Source organism: Papio anubis, chromosome 20 (assembly GCF_008728515.1).
Source record: "Papio anubis isolate 15944 chromosome 20, Panubis1.0, whole genome shotgun sequence".
NCBI lineage: Eukaryota > Metazoa > Chordata > Mammalia > Primates > Cercopithecidae > Papio > Papio anubis.
The window spans coordinates 4,571,668-4,596,009 of NC_044995.1; the positions used below are offsets into that span (position 1 = coordinate 4,571,668).

General features: G+C 58.2%; 2 protein-coding genes across 4 annotated transcripts; one reads left to right on the top strand and one right to left on the bottom strand.

The window, feature by feature from the left end:
- Positions 1-275: 275 nt before the first annotated feature.
- RRAS (RAS related) lies at positions 276-5,353 on the bottom strand. The gene is made up of 6 exons (XM_003915909.2): positions 5,161-5,353; positions 2,025-2,112; positions 1,806-1,908; positions 1,601-1,709; positions 718-836; positions 276-644 (listed from the first exon to the last, which is right to left on the bottom strand). Exons 1-6 carry the CDS (start codon positions 5,311-5,313, stop codon positions 560-562), a joined length of 657 nt encoding a protein of 218 aa, XP_003915958.1. The 5' UTR covers positions 5,314-5,353; the 3' UTR covers positions 276-559.
- Positions 5,354-7,300: 1,947 nt separating this feature from the next.
- SCAF1 (SR-related CTD associated factor 1) lies at positions 7,301-24,206 on the top strand. Of its 3 annotated transcripts, none has more exons than XM_003915910.4 (11): positions 7,301-7,445; positions 10,510-10,623; positions 10,843-10,900; positions 11,639-11,733; positions 12,030-12,130; positions 12,219-12,334; positions 16,188-19,022; positions 19,675-19,757; positions 19,978-20,196; positions 23,338-23,466; positions 23,774-24,206. In XM_003915910.4, the coding sequence occupies exons 2-11, from the start codon at positions 10,516-10,518 to the stop codon at positions 23,963-23,965; spliced, it is 3,936 nt and encodes a 1,311-aa protein (XP_003915959.1). In that variant the 5' UTR covers positions 7,301-7,445; positions 10,510-10,515; the 3' UTR covers positions 23,966-24,206. The 3 variants fall into 3 exon arrangements, with proteins under 3 accessions (XP_003915959.1, XP_009193251.1, XP_017808083.1); XM_009194987.4 differs by lacking the exon at positions 7,301-7,445 and adding an exon at positions 7,511-7,910; XM_017952594.3 differs by lacking the exon at positions 7,301-7,445 and having other exon boundaries at positions 9,875-10,623.
- Positions 24,207-24,342: the final 136 nt, after the last annotated feature.

Here is a 24,342-nt window from a genome sequence, read left to right on the forward strand (position 1 = left end):
TTTAAATTCTTCTGCTCCTCCCCAAGCAATAGGTTCTAGATCTGAGGGTTCTAGGTGGAGGGAGGCTTTAGAACATGTGTGCCCTGAATTCATTCACCTTCCCAGAGTTCATTCCCCCACCGTTTTTTTTTTAAGAGATGGTCTCGCTCTGCTGCCCAGGCTGGTCGAAAAGTCCTGGACTCAAGCGATCCTCCCGCATCGGCCTCCCAAAGTGCTGCGATTACAGGAGTGAGCCACAGTGCCCAACCCTCATTACCTCTTTAGAAAGCACCTCCTGACGTTGGCAGTGACGTTTATTATTCTGGGGGATGGGAGTTATATACAGCAGTGACCCGGAGCCCCTCACCCCCACCAGGCTTAGGTGGGGACAGGAGGTGTTGGCGGAAGGCACACAGTGGCAGTAGCCCAGAAGAGGCCAGGAAGTAAGGGTGGGCATGTGATGTGTCCTGGGAGACCCAGATGAGGAAACTGAGGCTCAGTGAGGGCCTCAGGTCACACAGCAAGATGTGAAGGCAGCTGGTCCCGAGAGCTTGTGCTGGTTGCTTCTCTCTTGCCTGGGCTACAGGAGGACGCAGGGGCAGCCCCCGCCCTTCTTCCTGGGGGCACTGGGAGGGCTGGGTGGGAGCTCTTGTTCCTGGTATTTCCTGTGGGAAAAGGCCAGTGAGGTTGGAGTGGAAGTGCTGGGGACAAGGACGACGGGAAGGGGACTCGGCTCACCGGACAGCCCGCACCAGCTGCTCAAAAGCCTCGTCCACGTTGAGACGCAGTTTGGCCGAGGCCTCAAAGTAGGCCACGTGGTGGGAGGCGCCGAAGGCAGATGCTTCTGATCGGGGGACCTGGGGGTGCGGGGGACACGGAGGAATCAGGTCCCTGCACTCAGGGTGACCGCAGCTGGAGAGACAGACAGGCAGGCTGGATGCTCTAGGAGAGGTGACCCACTGTGAGAACTCAAAGAGGAAGAGTTCCTGAGAGATTATGGAGGGAGATGCCGCAGGGGCTTGGTGTCCTCTAAGTGAGGGATGGGGGCGGGCTTCGTGGACACTTGCCCTGCTGTGCCTTAGATAACCAGGAGTGGGCAGGCCGGGAAGTCAGGGTGTTCCCGGCAGAGGCCAGCAGAGCCCCAGAGACTGGAAATCCCCAAAACCTTCGCCAAATGGATGAGTTCTGTGTGGAAATCGTTGTGGGGAAAGTGTTGGGAGCAGGGAAAGGAGGGGCGCAACTGTGCGGGACATCTGGCACCTGGGGAGGAACTGGGGAGCCATGGAGGGGCCGGCCATGAGCAGGGGAGGTGCTGGGGCTGGTGGGAGGTTGGCTGGAAGGGAGGAACGTGAGGAAGGGGCAAAGAGAGCTGGCGGATGGGGGTGAATGTCCTTTGTTCCATCCTGCAGCCTCTCCTGAGGACACCTGCGTGCTAGGCCCTCTGCTCGGTGATGCTCGGGACCCCGAAGGTCCGGTTTGGGGGTAACCCATCTAGGTGAGCTGTGTGACAGCGGCAGTCGCAGGACTGCAGGAACAGAGGAGGATGCTGACGGGGGACAGGTGTGCTGAAAAGAGCCTCCCAGGCTGAGATGGGGTCCCCACAAAGAGGGGTGTCCCGAACCTGGCGCTGTGCCTCCAGATCTGCCTTGTTCCCGACCAACACAACGGGGAAGTCATCGCGGTCCTTGACCCGGAGAATCTGCGTGAAGAGCTTGCCCACCTCGTTGAAACTGCGAGTGAAGCCAGAGGCATGAGATCCAGCCAGCTGCGGAGCCCAGGTCCTCCCCACACCCACCCACTGCTCCGCCACTGGTAACCTCTGTCACCTCTGCCGGTCGTTAATGGCAAACACCAGCAGGAAGCCATGGCCGGCACGCATGTACTGCTCTCTCATGGCCCCGAACTCCTCCTGGCCCGCAGTGTCCAGAACTGCAGAGACAGGGAGAGGGGCCATTGTGGGGACCAGGCTCCCTCCGGTCACCCCCAAGAGCCCTCAGCCCCCGCTGACACCACCCCCATCCATTATCCATCCCCGCCGCCCTCACTGTCCAGCCGGGCCGGGATCCCATCCACACTGCAGATCTTCGTGTAGGAGTCCTCAATAGTGGGGTCGTAGTCAGACACGAAGTAGGACTGGCAGGATAGGGAGAGGATAGTTATTGCAGTGCCCCGGCAGACAGGACGAAGCCCTGCCCCTGGGATGCCTCTCTCAGTCTCTGTCCCTGTCTCTCTAAATGTCTGTCCCCATTGCTGGGTCTCTGCCCCCTTTCTCTGGGTCTGTGTTCCCTCTGTCTCTCTGAGTCTTTTTTTTTCTTTTTTTTTCGACGGAGTCTCGCTCTGTCGCCCAGGCTGGAGTGCAGTGGCGCAATCTGGGCTCACTGCAAGCTCCGCCTCCCGGGTTCACGCCATTCTTCTTCCTCAGCCTCCCGAGTAGCTGGGACTACAGGCACCTGCCACCACGCCTGGCTAATTTTTTCTATTTTTGAGTAGACATGAGGTTTCACTGTGTTAGCCAGGATGGTCTCGATCTGCTGACCTTGTGATCCACCCGCCTCGGCCTCCCAAAGTGCTGGGATTACAGGTGTGAGCCACTGCGCCCTGCCTTTTTTTTTTTTTTTTGAGACAGAGTTTCGCTCTTGTAGCCCAGGCTGGAGTGCAATGGCACGATCTCAGCTCACTGCAACCTCCACCTCCCAGGTTCAAGCGATTCTCCTGCCTCAGCCTGCCAAGTAGCTGGGATTACAGGCATGTGCCATCATGCCCGGCTCATTTTGTAGTTTTAGTAGAGATGTGTTGGTCAGGCTGGTCTCGAACTCCTGACCTCAGGGGATCCGCCCTCCTGGGCCTCCCAAAATGCTGGGATTACTGGCGTGAGCCACCGCACCCCGCCCTGTCCTTCTCTCTCTCTAAATGTCTGTCCCTGTTGCTGGGTCTCTGCCCCCTTTTCTCTGGGTCTCTGTCCCCTGTGTCTCTATGAGTCTCTATTTCCCTCTCTCTGGGTCTCTGTCCCCTTCTTTTTGGGTAGCTGCTCCCCTGCCCCCCTTTCCCTGCCTCCCATCAGTCTTCTCTCTGAGTCACTCCTGGTCCTCTCTTTCTGGTATAAGGTACATATCCCACATCATGATTACATCCTAGCTGTGTGACACTGAACAAATCACTTCCCCTCTCTGAGCCTCAGTTCCTCAGTTTCTTCATTTGAAAAAGGAGGCTAAGAACAGCACTACACTTCATCCAGCATCGGCGAGATTCAGAGCAAATCCCTGTTAAATATTGAATGTATCGGTTATCGGAGGCGTTATTGTCCAGACTGCCTGTTTATATCTCTCCCCCCTCTTCTGCCTCCTCCCTCTCTTCTTCCTTCTCCCCCGTCCCCTCCTCCTGCTCAGGCGGCCTCCAGCGTCTCCTCCCAGGGGAAGGTCCCGGTTCCAATCCGGCTGCGGAGAGGCTGCCCCACCCTCGGGCCCCGGCCCCTCCCTTCCTGCCTGGGTCCTGCCCACTGCCAGCCAGGCCTTAGGCCAGCTCTGGGACTGCCTCTGGGTGCAAGGGGCCCAGGGCTGGGGCCTTTCTCTACACAAGAAGGGCTCCCTCCCAGGCCCTTGCTGGGGTCTTTTGGTGGGGGTGGGTTGGAGGTGTCCTGGGGCCCCAGGGCCTCTGCAGTAGCATCTCAGGCGGAGGCACTTTTCTAGGATTTCTTTGAAGCAGGGAGGACCTCCCTCAGGAATGGGGAGGAGGTTTCCTGGGTAGGGGTGGAGTTTCAGGAAAGAAGGGGTGATTTGGAGGCTAGGGATCTGAATACTCCATCTGTCAGTTAGAGGGGTGCTTGGTGAGGGCTTGTCCTGGAGGGAGGCTATAAGGACCAGGCCCTGGGAGGGATTGTGGCTCTGGGGGTAGTTAGGGGCGTGACCTCAGAGCACAGCGTGAGAAGCTCAGGGCTGAGAACTGGGGGCCAGCCCCGAGGTGGCGCAGGGGGTTATAGTATATACAGTCTTAGAAACACTGAGTTCATTTATGGGATCAGAGAGACTCCCAAGGGGTAGGTCTTTCTGGGGGTGCCAAGAATCTGGGGGCTTCTTCCTTGGAGATTATTTGAGAGCTATCCAGGGTTTCTGAGAGGGGCTCAGGGAGTTGCAGTGGAGAAAGCACGGGATGGAGGAGGGGCTGGTTTTCCTTGGGGGCGGGGTGGGAGAGTGGAGGTTTGGGTCTTGAGGAATGGGGGATTGTCAGGACTTGGGGTCTTGGGAGATTTCTGGAATGGCCAAGGGGCAGGATCTCTTTTTAAATCTCGGGTTGGAGAGCAGGACTGTCTCAGGGCTGGGTAGTCCCAGAAGAGTCTCAGGGCCAAGGTCTGTGTAGAATTTCTAGATTCTGGGGGCGGTCATGGAAGGAGCTAAGAATCGAACGTGGGGACGGGCAAGGTAGCTCACGCCAGTAATCCTAGCACTTTGGGAGGCGAAGGCAGGCCGATCACGAGGTCAGGAGTTCGAGACCAGTCTGGCTAATATGGTGAAACCCCGTCTTTACTAAAAAATACAAAAATTAGCCAGGCGTGGTGGCACGCGCCTGTAGTTCCAGCTACTCGGGAGGCTGAGGCAGGAGAATTGCTTGAACCCAGGAGGCAGAGGTTGTAGTGAGCCAAGATCGTGCCACTGCACTCCAGCCTGGGGGACAGAGCGAGACTCCGTCTCGGAAAAAAAAAAAAAATCGAATGTGGGGGAATCTCAAAGGTGTTGGGCACTGGCGTTCTCCCAGGAAGGTTCTCTATGGCTTAGAGGGGAAGTTGGGGACTGGGATTTGGGGGAGATAGGGCTCAGGGTGGTGGAAGTTGGCACCGAGGGCGTGGTGGGGGGGCCTGGAAGTGCTTAGGGTCCGAATGGGGTGAGTGTTCTATATTTAGCATGCTCCCAGGAGGTGCTCAAAGCCAGGTCAGCAGGTAAGCGGGGTCTGGGGCACTGGGGGAGGGAATGGTGGGTCTCAGGATGCGAGTGCAGAAGGAAGGCTCCCCCGTGCAGGGGATGGAGGCTCTCCAAAAGTTTAGGTTACAATCTGTGGGGATCTTTTAAGATTAGAGGGCCTTATAGGAGGGTCTCAGTGACGGGTCAAGGGGGAAAAGGGGTCTCGGGGGTCCCCCCAAGGGCTCAGTTCTGGGTCCCGGGGACACCCTCCCGGGTGAGGGCCCACTACCTGGATGAACTGGATGGTCAGCGCGCTCTTGCCCACGCCGCCGCCGCCCACGACCACCAGCTTGTGTGTCTCGCTGGGCGGGGGGTCCCCGGGCCCAGGTCCCCCGCCCCGGGGCCGCCCCCGCCCTGTCCCGGACGCCGCCCCGCTGCTCATGTCGCCACCGCTGCTGCTGCCTTCGCTACCGCCTGCGGGGGAGCCGGGCGGGACCCGGGGGGGCGGGCTACGCTAATGAGGTTACTGCATAATCATGAGCTCTGGCGAGGAAGGCTCGCGTCTCGGCACACTTAAGGAGGGGGACGGGCCAAAGAAAGGGAGGAGCTATGTTAATAAGGGAAAGGGAACGGGGTTCGCAGCGAAGGGGAATTCCGAATGAGGCGGGGCTATGCTAATGAGAGACCTGTGCTCGCCCTGAGCGGCGCCACGCGCTCTCAGCGGGAGGGCGGTCTGTGGGCGTGGCTATGCTAATATAAATTTATTCTTTCAGCAGACGGGGTGGGAAGCTCGTCAGGGGAGGGGATATGCAAATAGGGACCCCTGTGACACTGCTGCTTGGGGCACGGTCTCTGAGGCCTTAGTATGGTAGGCGGGGCTCGTCGACTCGCGCGCGGCCGTATATAGGGCGCTCCGAAGCAGCAGCAGGTTTTGAGGAGAAGCTCCACCTCCCTCCTGGGATCCTAGCCAAGCTTTCGACCCGGGCGTCTGGGTTAGAGTCTAGAGTCTCCGCCTGCTAAGGGACCCAGGCTTCTGGTTCCCGCTGTCCCAGCCAAGCGGAAGACAGACTGGGAGGAGAGTGGGGCCCTACAGGGGGACAGCGGGGTAATGGGGCAGGGAGGGGCCGTGAGATCACTGCATTCCTAATCCATGAGCCAGCTCGCCCAAGTTGGGATGCCTGGGTCATGAAGAGCCTGGGGCCAGGATTTCTGGGTCTTGAAAGAGGAGGAAGCCGAGGGCCCAGACTCCTGGGTCCCTAGGAGGAAATGGGCTGGAGATGTGGACTCCTGGGTCCTGGGGAGGAGGGTGTCAGGGAGGAAGGCGTCTGGGGTCCTTAGTTCGGTAAAGGAGGGAGCCGGGGACCTGGACTCTTAGTTCCAGGGGTTGGAGAGGCTGGGGACCCAGGATTCTGGGTCTGAGTGAGGCCACTGGGTGGGGGGGACCCGAATTCGTATGTGAGAGCTTGAGACCAGGACTAGTCTGGGAGACCTGCTCTTGGGTCCGAGGAAGGAAGAATCAGACTCCTGAGTCCAAGGGAAGAGGGAAATAGGAGTCTGGACTCTGCTCTGAGTAAGAGGATTCGGAATTCAGACTTCTCTGTACTGAATGAGGCGGCTATGGGGTCGGGCTTCTGGGTTCTAAGTTTATTTTTATTTATTTATTTTTGAGATGGAGTTTCCTTCTTGTAGCCCATGCTGGAGTGCAATGGCGCAATCTCGGCTCATTGCAACCTCCGCCTCCCAGGTTCAAGCGATTCTCCTACCTCAGCCTCCCGAGTAGCTGGGATTACAGGCGTTAGCCACCACGCCCGGCTAATTTTTGTATTTTTAGTAGAGACTGGGTTTCACCATGTTGGTCAGGCTGGTCTTGAACTCCTGACCTCAGGTGATCCGCCTGCCTCGGCCTCCCAAAGTGCTAGGATTACAGGCGTGAGCCACCGCGCCCGGCCTATTTTTATTTTTTAGAGATGGGGCCTCCCTATGTTGCCCGGGCTGGCCTCCAACTTCTAGGCTGAAGCGATCCTTCTGCCTCAGTCTCCCGAGTGGGACTACGGTGTGCGCCACTGCATCCCGTCTGGTTCTAAATTTAGGGGGACCTAGAGGATCTGGATTCTGAGAGCCCCAGAATGTGGGTAAGACAACATCCAGCAAGTCGTGCTCACTCCGCCGAACTACAATTCCCTTGCATCTATTCTGTTTAGCGCCTTTTACGTCACCTCCTGTTCCGCCACCCTTTCCGCGCGCGCGCAGGGCACTGTGGGGCGTCATCGCGGGCTACCGCGGTCCCGCCCACTTCACCTCTCACCCCACTAGCTGTCCCCGCGCGACAGAGGCGGTGCGCGGACTACGCCTCCCGGCGTGCATTGCGCGGACCCCGCCCCATGTGTCCCATTGGCTTCTGGGAAACCGAGTCCGGTTGCGTTTCCGCCGGCCTTCACGGCGCCGTGCTCGGTACTTGAAATCCCGGCAAGCTCGGCGGCGCTTTAGCTCCGCCTCTCTCCTCCTTTGCTGACGAACCCCGCCCCAGCCTGCCCCGCCCCGCGCCGGGGCCGGAGCCGCAGCCCGAGCGGCGGGGTAAGATGGCGGCGGCGGTCCGGGCCGCGGGGCTCGGGCCTATTGGGGTGGGCGGGGCGGAGTTGGGTCGCTAGTTGTCCCGGGGTCCTCCCCACAAGCCACGGGTCCTGGAGGGCTTCATGGGGCGGTCTCGGGCCCGGCAGCTGCGGCGAAACCTGGCGCCGAGAGGGGGGCCTTCTCAGGGCCCTGGGACGCATCCGTGGGTTCCTGGGGGCGTCAGTGGGGCGTCTCCGAGAGGACTGGGGGCGTCCCTGGGCCTGGACCGAGCCTAAGGCCTGCCCTCCATCATATAGCTGGCCTGGATCGTGTCTGTAGACACTGTAGATTGTCTTTATGGGCTGACCGGGGACTAGGGTCTGGTTAGAGGGTTCTGGGGCCATCTTGAGATCTTGAGATATGTCCCAGGGGTGAAGGAGGGTCTGCAAGACCTGAGGAGTATCTTCAAAGCCATCTAGAGCGCCTGGGGTATGTCTGTTAGGGCTGGAAGGAGTCTACATGGGCTGGCCTGAGGATGCAACTGGTCTGCATAGGTCTGGGGCCATTTATCAGGCCTAGAATAACTGCCAAGGGCTAGGAAGTCTTAGAGCCCCCTAGGGGGTTGGGATATGCCCACCAAGGGCGGGCGTCAAATATTGAGATGTACTGAGGGTCTGGGGTCTCCAGGGTATGGGTAGTGTTTAATAATGGGTGACAGGAGGCTGGGGGCAGTTAGAAGGACCTGGAACCATCTAGATGGCTTGAATGTGACTGCAGGAATGCAGATTTTATGCCTGGAGCAAATTCGAATGCCTATGGGGTCGGATCAGCTTGTGGCGAATAATACAGAAAGAGAATGAGGAAATTTTGCCCAGCTTAGATATACTTGCCCTTCAGAAAGTGATTCAAATGAAAAATGTTTTAAAATTCTGCATTACCCTGGGGGTTATTGAGAGAGTTAGAATTAATCTACTTTAGGCTGGAAGAGTCTGGAGGGTCATCTAGACCCACTATTACAGTGCTTTTCAAACCATGTTGACCGTGATCTGCATTAAGATACATTTTTTCATTAAGACCTAGTAGAGACAGTCATAATGTATTTAACATCATATAACATAATGTGTTAACATTAACTCATCTTCCACAAATTGACATTTCCACTTACTACTTGCGATGTGCTGCGAAGAACTATTTTGTTCTATTTACTTTTTATAACAAGCTATTTGTGAAGCACTAAACTGGTATATGACCCTGTTGTTGGGGAAACCACTGATCCAGACAGGACCTAGCAGTATCTGCAGAGCATTCTTCTGTCCAAAAGATCTAAGTAACTGAGGGTGTGTCTGCAAAGCCTGGTGCTGTCTAAATGAGCAAGCAAGCATCTTTGTATACTGCAGAGGGTTTGGGGATCCCTGAGCCTGTAGTCAGCAGATGTTGATTAAGCTTCTCATATGTGACAGTCACTGTTCTAGGTAGCATGTGCTTCCCCGGGAGGTGCTGGAGAACAGTCCCAGGGCCAGGAACTGCCCACCGGGCTGAGCATATTGAGTATTGGTAAAAGAGGCTGGGATGTAATAGACTATCAGGATTGGGTGTGTCTTAGGAAGTTAGGAATTAGATGGAGCTGGGAGGCTGAATGTAGAGGCTTGGCATGGTTTGAAAATCTATATGGGATGTAGAACAGGACCAGGGTCTTGTCTTTGCAGGAGTGCTGTGGGGGAAGCAGGGAGGCAGATGTAGGGGAAACCTGGGCTTTAAGGGCTAATAGTGTCATTCCTGTTCATTGAGCACTTGAGGTACTCTAACTGTGTGGCAAGAGTCAGGCTTTCAATATTCACAGCCATTCTCTGAGATAGATTCTCCTATTTCGTGCATTTACAATTAAGCATACTGAGTTGTGGGTTAGGGATTTTGAAGCTTTCTAGGAATTTTGAGATTGGATATTGTCTTATGAGTAGCAGATTTGACAGTCGTGGGGAAGCTTACAGCTGAAATATTCATATTTTTCTGAAGCCCTAATCAAGACATCCACCCGTTTGATGGATGATCTTTCAACCGCCTGACTGGGGAATCATATCAAAGAATTTCCATGACATTGCAAAGGCTTTGGGCAGATGGCAATAAGTAAATGCCTCCTATAAAGTTTACCTTCAGCATGCCTTTCTGAAGTTTAGCGTTTTCATTTTAAAAATGGCATACCGCCGGGCGTGGTGGCTCAAGCCTGTAATCCCAGCACTTTGGGAGGCTGAGACGGGCGGATCACAAGGTCAGGAGATCGAGACCATCCTGGCGAACACGGTGAAACCCCGTCTCAACTAAAAAATACAAAAAACTAGCTGGGCGAGGTGGCGGTCGCCTGTGGTCCCAGCTACTCCGGAGGCTGAGGCAGGAGAGTGGCGTAAACCCGGGAGGCGGAGCTTGCAGTGAGCTGAGATCCGGCCACTGCACTCCAGCCTGGGCGACAGAGCCAGACTCAGTCTCAAAAAAAAAAAAAAGGCATACTGGTTTTGCAGATCACTCAGTGAAGTTTCCAACTTAGGTATATAAATAAAATTTGGGGGTGGTCCTCACCATCGAGGACAGTTGATGCTCTAGGAAGCTGTGTGGTGTTTGAGGCATGGCGTTGAATATTGCCCAGCACATTGGCCTTGGGAAAGGTGGGTTTATAGGACTGTGGAACACACTCTTTGAAATCATGGTGCAGCACACACAAAAAACCTCGGTGTTGGCTTTGCCTCTTAGGAGGCCAGGGAACAAGGTCTTGAAGTTTGGATATGTTGTTGGGGAAGCTGCGGGAATTGAGGAGTGAAATGTTAAAAGTGGAGGCCGGGGAGGCCTCCCTTTGACATAAGAGGCACCTGAAACCCAGAAAAAAGGAAGAGAATTGCTCCTAGTCCCTGGGGTGTCTATGCTGGGCCCAGCGCCCACCCAAGCACAGGGTGGAGCGGGATGAGGTGGAGGAGAGGAGGGGTGCCAAAGGGGATGCTGAGGGAGATAGTGTGGGGCCCTTGAGGTCTTCATGTCTATCCTCTACTTCCGTCCTTTCTCCTGGGACCTCCACTCCAAACTGTTGCCCCTGGACCCCCAGGTGACCATGGAGGAAGAAGATGAGTCTCGAGGGAAGACGGAGGAGTCGGGCGAGGATCGGGGCGATGGTCCGCCAGACAGAGACCCCACGCTTTCTCCTTCTGCCTTTATCCTGGTGAGGCTGCTGGGCTCCTGGCACTGAGGGATGGAGGAGCTGGGCATCCACACTCCAGGGGCCTGACTCCGGGGCCCAAGGCAGGGGCGCTGGACTCCTGGCTCCCGTGAAGCACTTGAGTTTGGCTCTCAGTGTCTGGGATGTCTGTCTCCCAAGGGGCAGAGGTTACAAAGCATCTGCCTGGGTCCTCTGACGCTTGGTTCTTCCCCCCTTCCCCAGCGAGCCATCCAGCAGGCTGTGGGAAGCTCCCTGCAGGGGGACCTGCCCAATGATAAAGGTATGGCGGCTTCCGGTTCCTTTCAGCCCCACCCTCTCTCGGCATTCTTTCTTTATCCTAATGTCATTGATACAAGCTTTTCTGAAGCCACCTGGGTGCCACCCTTGTGCTGGCACAGGGAGCCAAAAATGGGCAGACACCCTGTGGCTGCCTTGGAAGGGCCTAGTGTGCAGTGGAAGGGAGACAGGCACAGTGTTGGGAGAGGGCAGGAGGCCCACCTCAGCTCGCACAGTGGGAGACGGGTCAGGGCACCTTCCCAGAGCGGGGACAGGTGAACGGGCCCTCTAAGGACCTATGAGTCGAAGGACCTAGGATTAGAGGGAAGCCTGATTGGCCACAGCAGGCCCACAGCACAGGTGCAGCAGCGAGGAGCTGTGCTGGGGTTCCTTGGGGCTGGCATGCAGGAAGGTGTGAGTGGGGTTGCGGGAGGCAGGAGAGGTCTGTGGGGACTGCATCCCAGCAAGGCCTGAATGCCAGGTTGAGGTGTCTGAGGGCAGACAGGAGGACAAATGGCTGAGCATCAGAGCCTCAGAAGTGGGTGCTGGGAAGTCCTCCTGGGAGGCAGAGTGTGGAGGCCTGGAGAGAGGCGGGAGGCTGGGAGGCAGAGTGTGGAGGCCTGGAGAGAGGCGGGAGGCTGGTTCCGCTGTCAGGAACTAGATCAAGCTCCGCTTTCCTCTACCCCACAAGTCTTGGCAGCGAGTCCCCTGTGTCCAATACCCCATGCAAATCTCTCACCAGATGGCTCTCGGTGTCATGGCCTTCGATGGCGGCGCTGCCGGAGTCCACGGTCAGAGCCCCGTTCCCAGGAATCAGGGGGGACTGACACAGCTACTGTGAGTAAGAAGAGGGGCTGGGGGCCTGACTCACGGGTATTGGAGGAAGGGACGGGTGCCTGAGTCTGAGGGAATGGGGTTTGCGATGCTGACCAGGGGCAATGTTGGAGAGTCTGGGGGCCTGATCTGGGCCTGAGCTTTGAGTGCTGACGGCTGTCAAGCTACAGGAATTAGATCCTCAGTTTTCTCGGGGATCTTAGATGTCTGGGTTCCTGAGAGGTCAGGGAGTTGGGAAGTAGGATTTGCCAGTCTTCATGTGACCGGGGACAGCATAGAGTGTCTCCGGCCTCTTCCAGGTGTTGGACATGGCTGCGGACAGCTTCCTTGCCGGGCTGGTGAGTGTCCTGGATCCCCCGGATACCTGGGTTCCCAGCCGCCTGGACCTGCGGCCTGGCGAGTGAGTAGCTGGGCAGCTAGAGTGGGAGAGGCCTCGGTGTGAGAGCCAGAAGCACCCCTAAGGCTCACCCACCCCTTCCGCCTTGCAGAAGTGAGGACATGCTGGAGCTGGTGGCTGAGGTCCGAATCGGGGACAGAGATCCCATTCCTCTGCCTGTGCCCAGCCTGCTGCCCCGTCTCAGGGCCTGGAGGACAGGCAAAACGGGTATGTGGGGCCAGGGTGGAGCTGGGCAGGTGGCCTTGGAGTTGTGTGGGGATCGGCTGTTTTTGGTAGTGATGGTGGTGGTGATCGTGTCATTTAGACAGAACTTTTCCCTTTTCTTCGTATTAGATGTGATCAAGGCTGTAGGTGCATACAGATGTACATAAAGTAAAAACCGACGTGCTGGGGCTATGTGGGAGCGGTCATCGTGTGTGACACTTGGTTTCGGCACACTAAGCGTTAGTGTCACTGCACTGGAACTTCGTCTCCCCAGGAGGGGGACTCTTCGAGTTGCTATATTCAGAGAAGCAGACAGCCTGAAAAATGGCAGGCACTTGCCCAAGGGCGCACAGCCAGATGCTCCATGGGGTGCCTGGGCCTTGAGCCCTGGTGTGTCTAGGAGTCTGAAGCCCAAGTTTTTGATTTCTGAGGTGTGCGCTGCCCAAGGAGGAATCTTCTCCTCCAACCCTACGCACAGTGGTACCTGTGAGCAGTTTAGACCAAACTTGAACTCACAGCTCAGTTGCAAGGAGGACTTGTTACTGTGCACATCGCTGGGCCACTCCCAGGGCTTCTGATTCTGCAGGTCTGGAGTGGGACCTGGGAATTTTCATTTTAAACAATACATGCTGCTGAGCCCTGGACTCTGTTGAGAACTCTAGGTTTAGGCCTGCCTTCTGCGTGAACATATGTATTTGAAGGAGGGGGTGGAGGGAGAGGAGAGGAAGGTGCAGTCAGCTATGGGCACCAGCTGTGAGCCGTGAGCACTGGTTCTGTGGTAGAGCAGGCACACCACTCTGCGCCAGGTCATGTTCACCTTGTTTCGCTCTGTTGCCCAGACTGGAGTGTAGTGGCGTAACCTCGGCCCACTGCAACCTCTGCTTCCTGAGTACAAGCGATTCTCCTGCCTCAGCCTCCTGAGTAGTTGGGACTACAGGTGTGTGCCACCACACCCAGCTAATTTTCCTATTTTTAATAGAGATGGGGTTTCACCATGCTGGCCAGGATGGTCTTGATCTCTTGACCTCAAGTGATCCGCCTGCCTCAGCCTCCCAAAGTGGTGGGATTACAGGCGTGAGCCACCGTGCCTGGCTACCTTCTTTTTTTTGAGACAAGGTCTCACTATGTCCCCCAGGCTAGAGTGCAGTGGCACAATCATGGCTCACTGCAGCCTCAAATTCCTGGGCTCAAGTTATCCTGTTGTCTCAATCTCTGGAGTAGCTGGGACTACAGGTGCATGCCACCATGCCTGGCTAGTTTTTTTTTTTCTTTTTTCTTTTTTTGAGATGTAGTCTTGCTCTGTCACCTAGGCTGGAGTGCAGTAGCGCGATCTAGTCTCACTGCAACCTCCGCCTCCCGGGTTCAAGTGATTCTCCTGCCTCAGCCTCCTGAGTAACTTGGGATTATAGGCACGCACCACCATGTTCAGCTAATTTTTCTATTTTTAGTAGAGATGGGGTTTCACTGTGTTGGCTAGGGTGGTCTTAAACTCTTGACCTGAAGTGATCCTCCTGCCTCAACCTCCAAAGTGCTAGGATTACGGGCATGAGCCACCATGCCTGCCACCTCCCCTCCTTTTTTTTTTTTTAATAGCTGGAAACGATTTATGCATTAAGTACGGAGACATGGTACCTAGGACTCACGACATTCTTAGGGGCCCACAATTTCTTTAAAATCAGAAGCTGTAGATCTGGGCGCGGTGGCTCACGCCTGTAATCCCAGCACTTTGGGAGGCCAACGCGGGCGGATCATGAGGTCAAGAGATTGAGACCATCCTGGCCAACATGGTGAAACCCCGTCTCCTCTAAAAATACAAAAATTAGCTGGGCGTAGTGACACTTGCCTCTAGTCCCAGCTACTCGGGAGGCTGAGGCAGGAGAATCGCTTGAACTCGGGAGATGGAGGTTGCAGTGAGCCAAGATTGTGCCACTGCACTCCAGCCTGGGCGACAGAGCAAGACTCCGTCTCAGAACAAAATCAGAAGCTGTAGGGGATAAGTAAACAAATGGGCAGGGCCGCGTTCCCCTAAAACTTGATTTAGGAAAACAGGTGGTATGCTGGATTTGGCCCCTGGGCCTTAAGAGTGATAAAGGTGTATCCGGAAGCTAATAGTAGTTGTTTTCAGGGGGACTCTGAGGTTATGTTTTATTTGTTTATTCCAGGTAGTTTTAAAAAGAAAAGAAAGTTCACCCATAATCGTATCCCATACAGAAATGTATATAAAGCTGTGGATCTCATGTGTTTGCAGAGTGCTCTGGTCTGTGGAGTCTGTTATGCTTAAGGTGCTGGGAATAGCGATGAGGCTAGGAAAAGCTGAGGCTCAGACTGTCCTCACCCGGCAGCAGGTGCAGCCTGGCTCTTTCTGCGCACTCATCTGTTCCTCCGCTCATCCTGGGAAGTACATGCTGTCATCATCACCTCTGCTTCATCTTCCCCGAAGCCCTTGGCAGCTGAGGGACTGTACACTCCACTCATTGATAATCTTTTTTTGTTTGTTTGTGAGATGGAGTTTTGCTCTTGTTGCCCGGGCTGGAGCGCAGTGGTGCGATCTCGGCTCACTGCAACCTGCCTCCCAGGTTCAATTCTCCTGCCTCAGCCTCCCGAGTAGTTGGGATTACGGGCATGTGCCACCACACCTGGCTAATTTGGTATTTTTTGTAGAGACAGGGTTTCATGTTTGTCAGGCTGGTCTCAAACTCCCAACCTCAGGTGATCTGTCTGCCTCGCCTCCCAAAGTGCTAGGATTACAGGCATGAGCCACTCCACCTGGCCATGAAGGGTGTTGGATGAATGAACAAATCCCCATTTTATAGATGAAGAAACTGAGGTAGACATCCATCCACTTGCCTGTGGTCATGTGGCTGGTGAGGGCCAGCCTGTGGATCAAGGGGTGGCTCTGGTGCTGCCCTCTTGACCCCTTTCCTTCCCTGGCGCTGTCCTCACACCGCTCTGCTGGCATCCTTGCTGTGGTGTGGCCTCTGTCAGTCATCTCCATCGTGTGACTGTGGCATTGCGACTGTAGTACTTAGCACAGTGCAGCGGGCTCTTTGGGGGCGAACGAGGTGACATATGAAGTACCATGCCTGGTTTGGAGGAAGAGGCAAACCTTTGTCATTGCCACCGACACTGGTCAGTGGTGTCACTGAGTCCTGAGCAGATGTAATTCCTTGGGTGGGGACTCAGCACAGAGTGAAGAGCTTAGGGTGAAGACCAGCCTTGCTGTGCTCCCCAGCTCTGCCATTTCCTGGCTCTGCACTGGAATCTCACCCTGTCAGCCTCCCATTCTTCCCTCTACCAAACAGGAGAAACTCCCACGAGAGGCAGCTGGCGCAGCAGGCCGGAGCTTGTTTTTGTCTTGGAGGGGGACTTAGGTTTGAATCCCAGCTCTCCCCCTGCAGCCTGTTTTCCTGTTTCGTCTTTGCCCAGGCTGGACTGCGGTGGTTGTGGTCAGATCTCACTGCAGCCTCCACCTGGGATCGGTCACCAGCACTGGTCAAGGTAGTTCCTAGTTTCAGGGCCAGGGTACATTGTCCAGGGTCAGGCCAGTGCTGTCACAGGATATGGGAGTGCAGGTTCAGGGCCACATTGACCGAGTTTACACCCTGACTGCTGCCTCCTCTCTGTGTGCCCTTGGGGAGGATACTGCAGCTCTCTGCCTCAGTTTCCTCAGTGACCTTTGGGTTAAGAACTGTGGTGTGCAGTTGTCAGGAGCATCCTATGGCTGGCTCCTGTGAAGCAGTTGGGGCTTCCTGGGCAGGACCTGGTGGCCCAGCAAGTGTCCACAGCTGAGCCAGCAAGCAGGCACCAGGAGGGAGGTGAAGGCCCTGACCACTTCTCTCTCCCTGTTCCTTTGCAGTTTCTCCACAGTCAGACTCCTCTCGGCCCGCCTGTGCCCGTCACCTCACCTTAGGCACGGGAGACGGGGGCCCTGCCCCACCCCCTGCCCCCTCCTCTGCATCCTCCTCCCCTTCCCCTTCTCCCTCATCTTCCTCCCCTTCCCCTCCCCCGCCGCCACCGCCCCCTGCACCCCCAGCCCCGCCTGCCCCCCGATTTGATATCTATGACCCCTTCCACCCCACCGACGAGGCCTACTCTCCACCGCCTGCTCCGGAGCAAAAGTACGACCCCTTCGAGCCCACTGGCTCCAACCCCAGCTCATCAGCCGGGACCCCCTCACCTGAGGAGGAAGAGGAGGAGGAGGAAGAGGAAGAAGAGGAGGAGGAGGAAGACGAGGAGGAGGAAGAAGGCCTGTCCCAGAGCATCAGCCGTATCTCGGAGACCCTGGCGGGCATCTACGATGACAATAGCCTGAGCCAGGACTTCCCAGGTGACGAGAGCCCCCGCCCGGACCCGCAGCCCACACAGCCGCCTCCTGCCCCTGGAACGCCGCCCCAGGCGGACTCCACCCGGGCTGATGGAGCCACGCGCCGGCGGGTCTTCGTGGTAGGGACTGAGGCGGAAGCCTGTCGGGAAGGCAAAGTCTCGGTGGAGGTGGTGACCGCTGGTGGAGCCGCCCTCCCACCGCCCCTGATGCCACCCGGCGACTCGGAGATCGAGGAAGGCGAGATCGTCCAGCCGGAGGAGGAGCCCAGGGTGGCGCTGTCCCTCTTCCGCCCGGGTGGCCGGGCCGCCCGGCCTCCGCCTGCCGCCTCAGCCACCCCCACGGCCCAGCCCCTTCCCCAGCCTCCCGCTCCCCGGGCCCCCGAGGGGGACGACTTCTTGTCCCTGCATGCGGAGTCCGACGGCGAGGGTGCCCTGCAGGTGGACCTGGGAGAGCCGGCCCCTGCGCCGCCCGCCGCAGACTCGCGCTGGGGCGGCCTGGACCTGCGCCGCAAGATCCTGACCCAGCGGCGGGAGCGCTACCGCCAGCGCTCGCCCTCCCCGGCGCCCGCCCCTGCCCCGGCCGCTGCTGCTGGTCCGCCAACGCGCAAGAAGTCCAGGAGGGAACGCAAGCGTAGCGGCGAGGCCAAGGAGGCCGCCTCGTCCTCGTCGGGCACCCAGCCTGCGCCTCCCGCCCCGGCCTCGCCCTGGGACTCTAAGAAGCACCGCTCGCGGGACCGCAAGCCCGGCTCCCATGCCTCGTCGTCCACCCGCCGCCGTTCCCGCTCCCGCTCCCGCTCCGCCCGCCGCCGCTCGCGCAGCACCGACCGCCGCCGTGGGGGCAGCCGCAGGTCGCGGTCCCGGGAGAAGCGGCGGCGGCGGCGGCGCTCCGCCTCGCCGCCCCCGGCCACCTCCTCATCGTCGTCCTCGAGGCGCGAGCGGCACCGCGGGAAACACCGGGACGGTGGCGGCAGCAAGAAGAAGAAGAAGCGGTCGCGGTCCCGGGGTGAGAAGCGGTCTGGGGATGGCAGCGAGAAGGCCCCAGCGCCCGCCCCGCCCCCCTCCGGCTCCACCTCTGGTGGTGACCGCGACAGCCGCCGCCGGGGGGCCGTGCCACCCTCCATCCAGGACCTTACGGACCACGACCTCTTCGCCATCAAGCGGACCATCACGGTGGGCCGGCTTGACAAGTCCGACCCCCGAGGACCTTCTCCTGCCCCGGCCTCGTCACCTAAGCGGGAGGTCCTGTACGACTCCGAGGGACTGAGCGGCGAGGAGCGGGGCGGCAAGAGCAGCCAGAAGGATCGGCGCCGCTCGGGGGCTGCCTCCTCCTCCTCCTCCTCCCGGGAGAAGGGGTCTCGTCGGAAGGCGCTGGACGGGGGTGACCGGGATCGGGACAGGGACAGAGATAGGGACAGGGACAGGTCATCCAAGAAGGCCCGGCCCCCCAAGGAGTCGGCACCTTCCTCAGGGCCCCCGCCAAAGCCACCGGTCAGCAGCGGCTCAGGCTCTTCATCCTCGTCGTCGTCCTGTTCTTCCCGGAAGGTGAAGCTGCAGTCCAAGGTGGCGGTGCTCATCCGCGAGGGTGTCAGCAGCACCACCCCCGCCAAGGATGCTGCGTCGGCCGGCCTGGGCTCCATCGGCGTCAAATTCAGCCGCGACCGCGAGAGTCGCTCCCCCTTCCTCAAACCCGACGAGCGGGCCCCCACTGAGATGGCCAAAGCAGCTCCGGGCAGCACCAAGCCCAAAAAGACCAAGGTCAAGGCCAAGGCAGGGGCCAAGAAAGCCAAGGGGACCAAGGGAAAGACCAAGCCATCCAAAACCAGGAAAAAAGTCCGCAGCGGAGGTGGCAGCGGGGGCAGTGGCGGCCCGGTGTCGCTGAAGAAGTCCAAGGCGGATAGCTGCAGCCAGGCGGCAGGCACCAAGGGGGCGGAGGAGACTTCGTGGTCCGGTGAGGAGCGGGCAGCCAAGGTTCCTAGCACCCCGCCCCCCAAGGTAGCCCCACCACCCCCTGCCCTCACTCCGGACTCGCAGACCGTGGACAGCAGCTGCAAGACACCCGAGGTCTCCTTCCTGCCGGAGGAGGCCACTGAGGAGGCTGGGGTCCGAGGTGGGGCAGAGGAGGAGGAGGAGGAGGAAGAAGAGGAGGAGGAAGAGGAAGAGGAGGAGGAGCAGCAGCCTGCCACCACTACGGCCACTAGCACTGCTGCAGCCGCCCCTAGCACTGCCCCCAGCGCGGGGTCCACAGCCGGTGACTCGGGGGCGGAGGACGGGCCAGCTTCCCGTGTCTCCCAGCTGCCCACGCTGCCCCCGCCCATGCCCTGGAATCTGCCGGCTGGTGTGGACTGCACCACCAGCGGCGTCCTGGCCTGTGAGTGTCCCCTGGGGGAGGGGGGTGCTGGGGCAGGTGAGACAGTATGGGGACTGGAGGGTACAGACTTAGAGGCAGTGGGGTGCTCTGGAAGGGAGAGGTTTATAAGGACATGGACTAGGAGGGTGGGGGTGGGTGAAGGCCAGTTAGGGTCTGTCCGGAGGCTGTAGTTTCTGGGTGTACTGGGAGAGAAGGGCTGGCAGGAGCAGGTGGTGGCCAGCGCAGACTGGAGTGGTGGGCTGGGTTCTGGGATTCCCCTAGAGGGGGACTAGGAGAGAGGGACCAGAAAGAATGGCTTGAGCAGGACACCATGTTCCTTACGGATGGTGGTTGCCTCTACCAGACTGCAGAGGTGGGGAGAGAGGCTGGGACTGGCCACAGGGGGTCAGGAGGCAGAATCTCACTCCTGCCGTCTCATCACTGCATGACCGAGGCCAGCCCCACAGCCACACACCTGGAGTCCCAGGAACATTCGGGGTATAGGCCGTTCTGTCATTGGCCAAGGCCCCCTTTTCCCAGTTCTGAGTGTGAGGCCTTGTGGCTGTTCTGGGACCCAGGGCAGGAGATGGCAGCAAGTGTCCAGGTGAGGTTCACCAGCTCCTGTCCTGTCACCTCCCCCATCTTCATGTTGTCACCTCTCCATGTCCTGCAGTGACTGCACTTCTCTTCAAGATGGAAGAAGCCAACCTGGCGAGCCGAGCGAAGGCCCAGGAGCTGATCCAGGCCACCAACCAGGTGGGCTCCCCTGGGGGAGAGTCCCTGCCGCCCCTTCTTTTGTCCATTGCCTCGGGTTAGGAGAGGAACCGCAGGCCCGGCAGCTCTGGGGCAAGGTATCGGCCTGAAGAGGAGCCTGTTGCCTCAGCTGTGGGGAAGTCAGCGTGGGAACAGTGGGGTGCACGTCCCCTCTTCTCCTCCACCTCCCTTTACTCATCACCCCTCCGTCCTCTTCCCACAGATCCTCAGCCACAGAAAGCCACCCTCAAGTCTGGGGGTGACCCCAGCTCCTGTGCCCACCTCTTTGGGTCTGCCCCCTGGCCCCTCCAGCTACCTGCTTCCTGGCAGCCTCCCTCTGGGGGGCTGCGGTTCAACTCCCCCCACCCCCACCGGGCTGGCTGCCACGTCTGACAAGAGAGAGGGCAGCAGCAGCTCTGAGGGCCGTGGGGACACAGATAAGGTGAGCTGGCCTGGGGAGAGGTGGGGCAGTGGTGACAGTTCTGTAGAGAATATGGACAGGAACTGAGATGCAGGGGCCCAAGGAGAAAGGGAGACTGAGGCCATAGAAACCAAAGTCGTGGAACTGTAAGGAACTCCACTTCGCTGGAATAGATGAGCGGGAACTTCGCTGGGCATGTCCAAGGGAAAATCACGTCTGTGCGTGTGTGGGGGTGTGTGCATATACCCCACATATACACACCCTGTAACAGACGCCCCACACTGCAGCCCACCCCTTGATGATGTGTTTTTCACGCTGTCTCCCTCTCAGTGTGAGTGGGGGAGGCTGGTTTCTGAATAAAAACTCAAGAACTTGTTTCTAGTTGAAGGGAGGGAGAATGGGTGCCAGGCAGACAGTAATGTAGGTTCTTACTCAGCTGCTCTGGCCGGCTCTTACTCCTGGGCTCTGGGGCTGTTTCTGTCTTGGTCAGGTCTAGATGTGGGGTTTTTTGAGACGGAGTCTTGCTCTGTCACCCAGGCTGGAGTGCTGTGGGCCGATCTCAGCCTTCACTGCAAGCTCCGGGCCCCGGTTCCCCGCCGCATTCTTCTGCCTCTTAGCCTCCGAGTAGCTGGGACTACAGGCTCGGCCACCTCGCCCGGGCTATTTTTTTGTATTTTAGTAGAGACGGGTTTCACTGTGGTTCTGCCAGATGGTCTCTCGGACCCTCCTGACCTCGGATCTCACTTCCGCCTCGCCTCCCAAAGTGCTGGGATTACAGGCTTGAGCCACCAGCTACCGGCCGGTTTTTGTTTTTGTTTTTTCTTTGAGATGGGGTCTCGCTCTGTCACCCAGTCTGGAGTGCAGTGGTGCCATCTCGGCTCACTGCAGCCTCCGCCTCCCGGGTTTGAGCGATTCTCCTGCCTCAGCCTCCCAAGTAGCTGGGATGACAGGCACACACCACCACACCCGGCTAATATTTGTATTTTTAGTAGAGATGGGGTTTCACCATGTTGGCCAGGCTGGTCTTGACTCCTGACCTCAGGTGATCTGCCCACCTCGGCCTCCCAAAGTGCTGGGATTACAGGCGTGAGCCACTGCTCCCGGCCTTGGTTGGTTTGTTTTGAGACAGGGTCTCACTCTGTCACCCAGGCTGGCATGCAGTGGCACAGCCACAGCCTCAGCCTTGATCTCTCGGGCTCAAGGGATCCTCCTGCCTCAACATCCTGTGTAGCTAGGACTACAGGTGCGCACCACCATGCCCAGCTAATTTCTTAATTTTTTTGTAGAGTTGGGGGTCTCGCTGTGTTGCCCAGGCTGGTCTCGAACTCCTGAGCTCAAGTGATTCTCCCACCTCAGCCTCCTAAAGTGCTGGGATTACAGGTGTGAGCCGCTGAGCCCAGCCTAGATGTGTTTTTTTACAGTCCAGCAGCCCATAGCCAGACGGTGGTGTTGGCCACCTTACACAGCTGTGTACGGTGCCAGATAAAGCTGTATAAACCCCATTAAACATCCCGTGTGAGCCGCGGAGGTGGGGCTGCAGCTTAGCCCATCACTTGTCTGTAGCTTGTGCCTTGCGCTACAGGTCGCGGACGGTGAGGACCCCCTGGTCTACAGCAGCCCTTGCCCTGCCCTTGTCTGTGCTCTGCCCTTTGCCCTGCTTTACCACATCCGAGATGGGTGTTTGGGAGCAGCGTCTCTCTAGAGACCCACATCCTGTGGGGCCAGGCAAGCCTGAGAAGTCCCTCCAGGGCGGCCTGTGTCTCTCCTGGCCATAGAGTTGCCCTAACAGCTCAGTAGCTCGTCAGACAGTGTCACTGATATTGCTTCCGGAGTCTGCTAGCCATTGTGCCCTGCCATTTCCAGGACTCAGGTTTACCTGCCCCTACTTTGATAGTCACCTGACTTAGGAGGGCAGTTTCCCCAAGGGCGGTGGCAAGGGACTATCCCTTGTGCCTGCAGAAGGCCGGTTCTTCTCTGGTCCCATGTGGCTCTCTGGCTAGAGGTTTCCTGTCTGCTTTTGCAAAGATTCCGCCTGAGGCCAGGGATGCAACTGCTGCCCCGAGCCTGTGGCTGGGGGATCTCCTAGCTTGTTGGCCACAGGCGGGAAGAGCCTTGTCTCGGAGGCTCTTTGCCCTGCTTACTGTTCTGTCCTTCCCTTTTCGTCCCACGGCCATCCCCCTTGGAACAGGCACAGCGCCCCTGGATTGAGTCTTTGCTCTGTACCTGGCCTGTGCCATGTCCTTCATGTGTGTCACTGTAGTCCTCCCCATAGGTGCTGTCCGCATTTTATAAATAAGCCACAAAGGTGGCCAGGCGCGGTGGCTTGTGCCTGTAATTCCAACACTTTGCAAGGCCGAGGCGGGTGGATCGCTGTAGCCCAGGAGTTCAAGATCTGCTTGGGCAACATAGTAAGACCCAGTCGCCAGAAAAAGTACAAGAATTAGTCGGGCGTGGTGGTGGCACCTCTAGTCCCAGCTACTCAGGAGGCTGAGGTGGGAAGATTGCTTCAGCCCAGGAGTCCAGGGGTACAGCGAGCAGTGACTGTGTCATTGCACTCCAGCCTGTGTGACAGGGAGAGACCCTGTCTCAAAAATAAAGAAAAAGCCACAAAAAGGAGGTTTGGCTGAGCATCCCAAGGGTCAGAGACAGGGAGTGGCAGACCAGGCTTCCCATACAAATGGGCTTGAGGTCAGTCCCCACCCCCACTCCTCAGTGCGCCTCCATCCCCTTGGTGACCAGAGCAGTATTGTAAAAACCTTTTAAACTGAGTCCTCCCCCTTCCCACGGTGAAAAGCCCTGTGGAGCTTTCTACAGCCCTGTCTGTAGAGTCTGATTCAAAACCAGCTGCAATTGCTTGGCCAATGCCTGTCTTCTCATCAGACCGAACTTTGTGAGGGCAGGCAACGCATGTCTCCTGGTCCTGGCCAGGCCTGGAGCAGCCCAGGGTTCAGCCTAGAGGAGATGTTCAGTGACATGCAGAGCACAGGCCTGGCCTTTGGTCCCAGGCACCTGCAGCAGAGGGTGCATGGGACAGACCCTCAGCAGGACTTCCAGCCTGAGAGCAGCCGGACTGTCCGAGAGGCTAGGCTGGCAGCAGAGGCGAGTGGAGGTGGAGGTTCTGCAGGTACTCACTGGCTTCCCCCGCTGTCACCACCCCACCAGTATCTGAAGAAGCTGCACACACAGGAGCGGGCGGTGGAGGAGGTGAAGCTGGCCATCAAGCCATACTATCAGAAGAAGGACATCACCAAGGAGGAGTACAAGGACATCCTGAGGAAGGCCGTCCACAAGGTGGGCACCCAGAGAGAGGGGCAGACACAGGCCGGGGAGAGGACGAACTGGAGGGCCAGATGTGTGCAGACAGATGGACGCGGATGGGAGACGGGGAGGTCAGTCTGGGAGGGTGATGGGATTTTCTCAAGGCCACCTGGGCTTGTTCCGCTGGACCTGGGGCACCCATCATCTAGGGGGACAGAGGAACTTTGGCCTGGTTATTGGGGAAGCTGCTCCTACCCCAGTCCCAAGCTGCACCCAGCAGTCCTGGGTGGATGGGACCCCGGGAGCCTGGTGGTGACTCCGGCTGTCCCCGGCCCCCCAGATCTGCCACAGCAAAAGTGGGGAGATCAACCCGGTGAAGGTGAGCAACCTGGTGCGGGCCTACGTCCAGCGCTACCGCTACTTCCGCAAGCACGGTCGCAAGCCAGGGGACCCCCCAGGGCCCCCACGGCCGCCCAAGGAGCCAGGGCCCCCGGACAAGGGTGGCCCGGGCCTGCCCCTGCCCCCTCTCTGAGCCCTGGCCAGCTCTTCGCCCCTCGCCTCTTTGAAATTCTGGACATATTTATGGCTCCACCTCCCCACCTCCCTCCCCCATCAGTGGGATGATTGGGGGAGGGTTGCTGCAGGGAAGAGGAGAGCCCCCTGCCCTTCCCTGCCCCGTGCCCATCCCCCTTGCCCCCAAGCCTGTCCCCAGTGCCCCTCCCTTCTGTTCGTGCCCCTCTCCCCAATTTCATTAAAGATTTCATGAAACATTACCCCTGAGCCCCATGGTTCTAACCCTTTGTTTTCAGAGACAAATTTGCCAGAGGGTTGAGGAGGGGCCCCTAGGAGGCTGAGGGTGGGAGACAAGGGAGCCAGACTGTGACTTGGGGCAGCTGCCTCCCCTGAGCC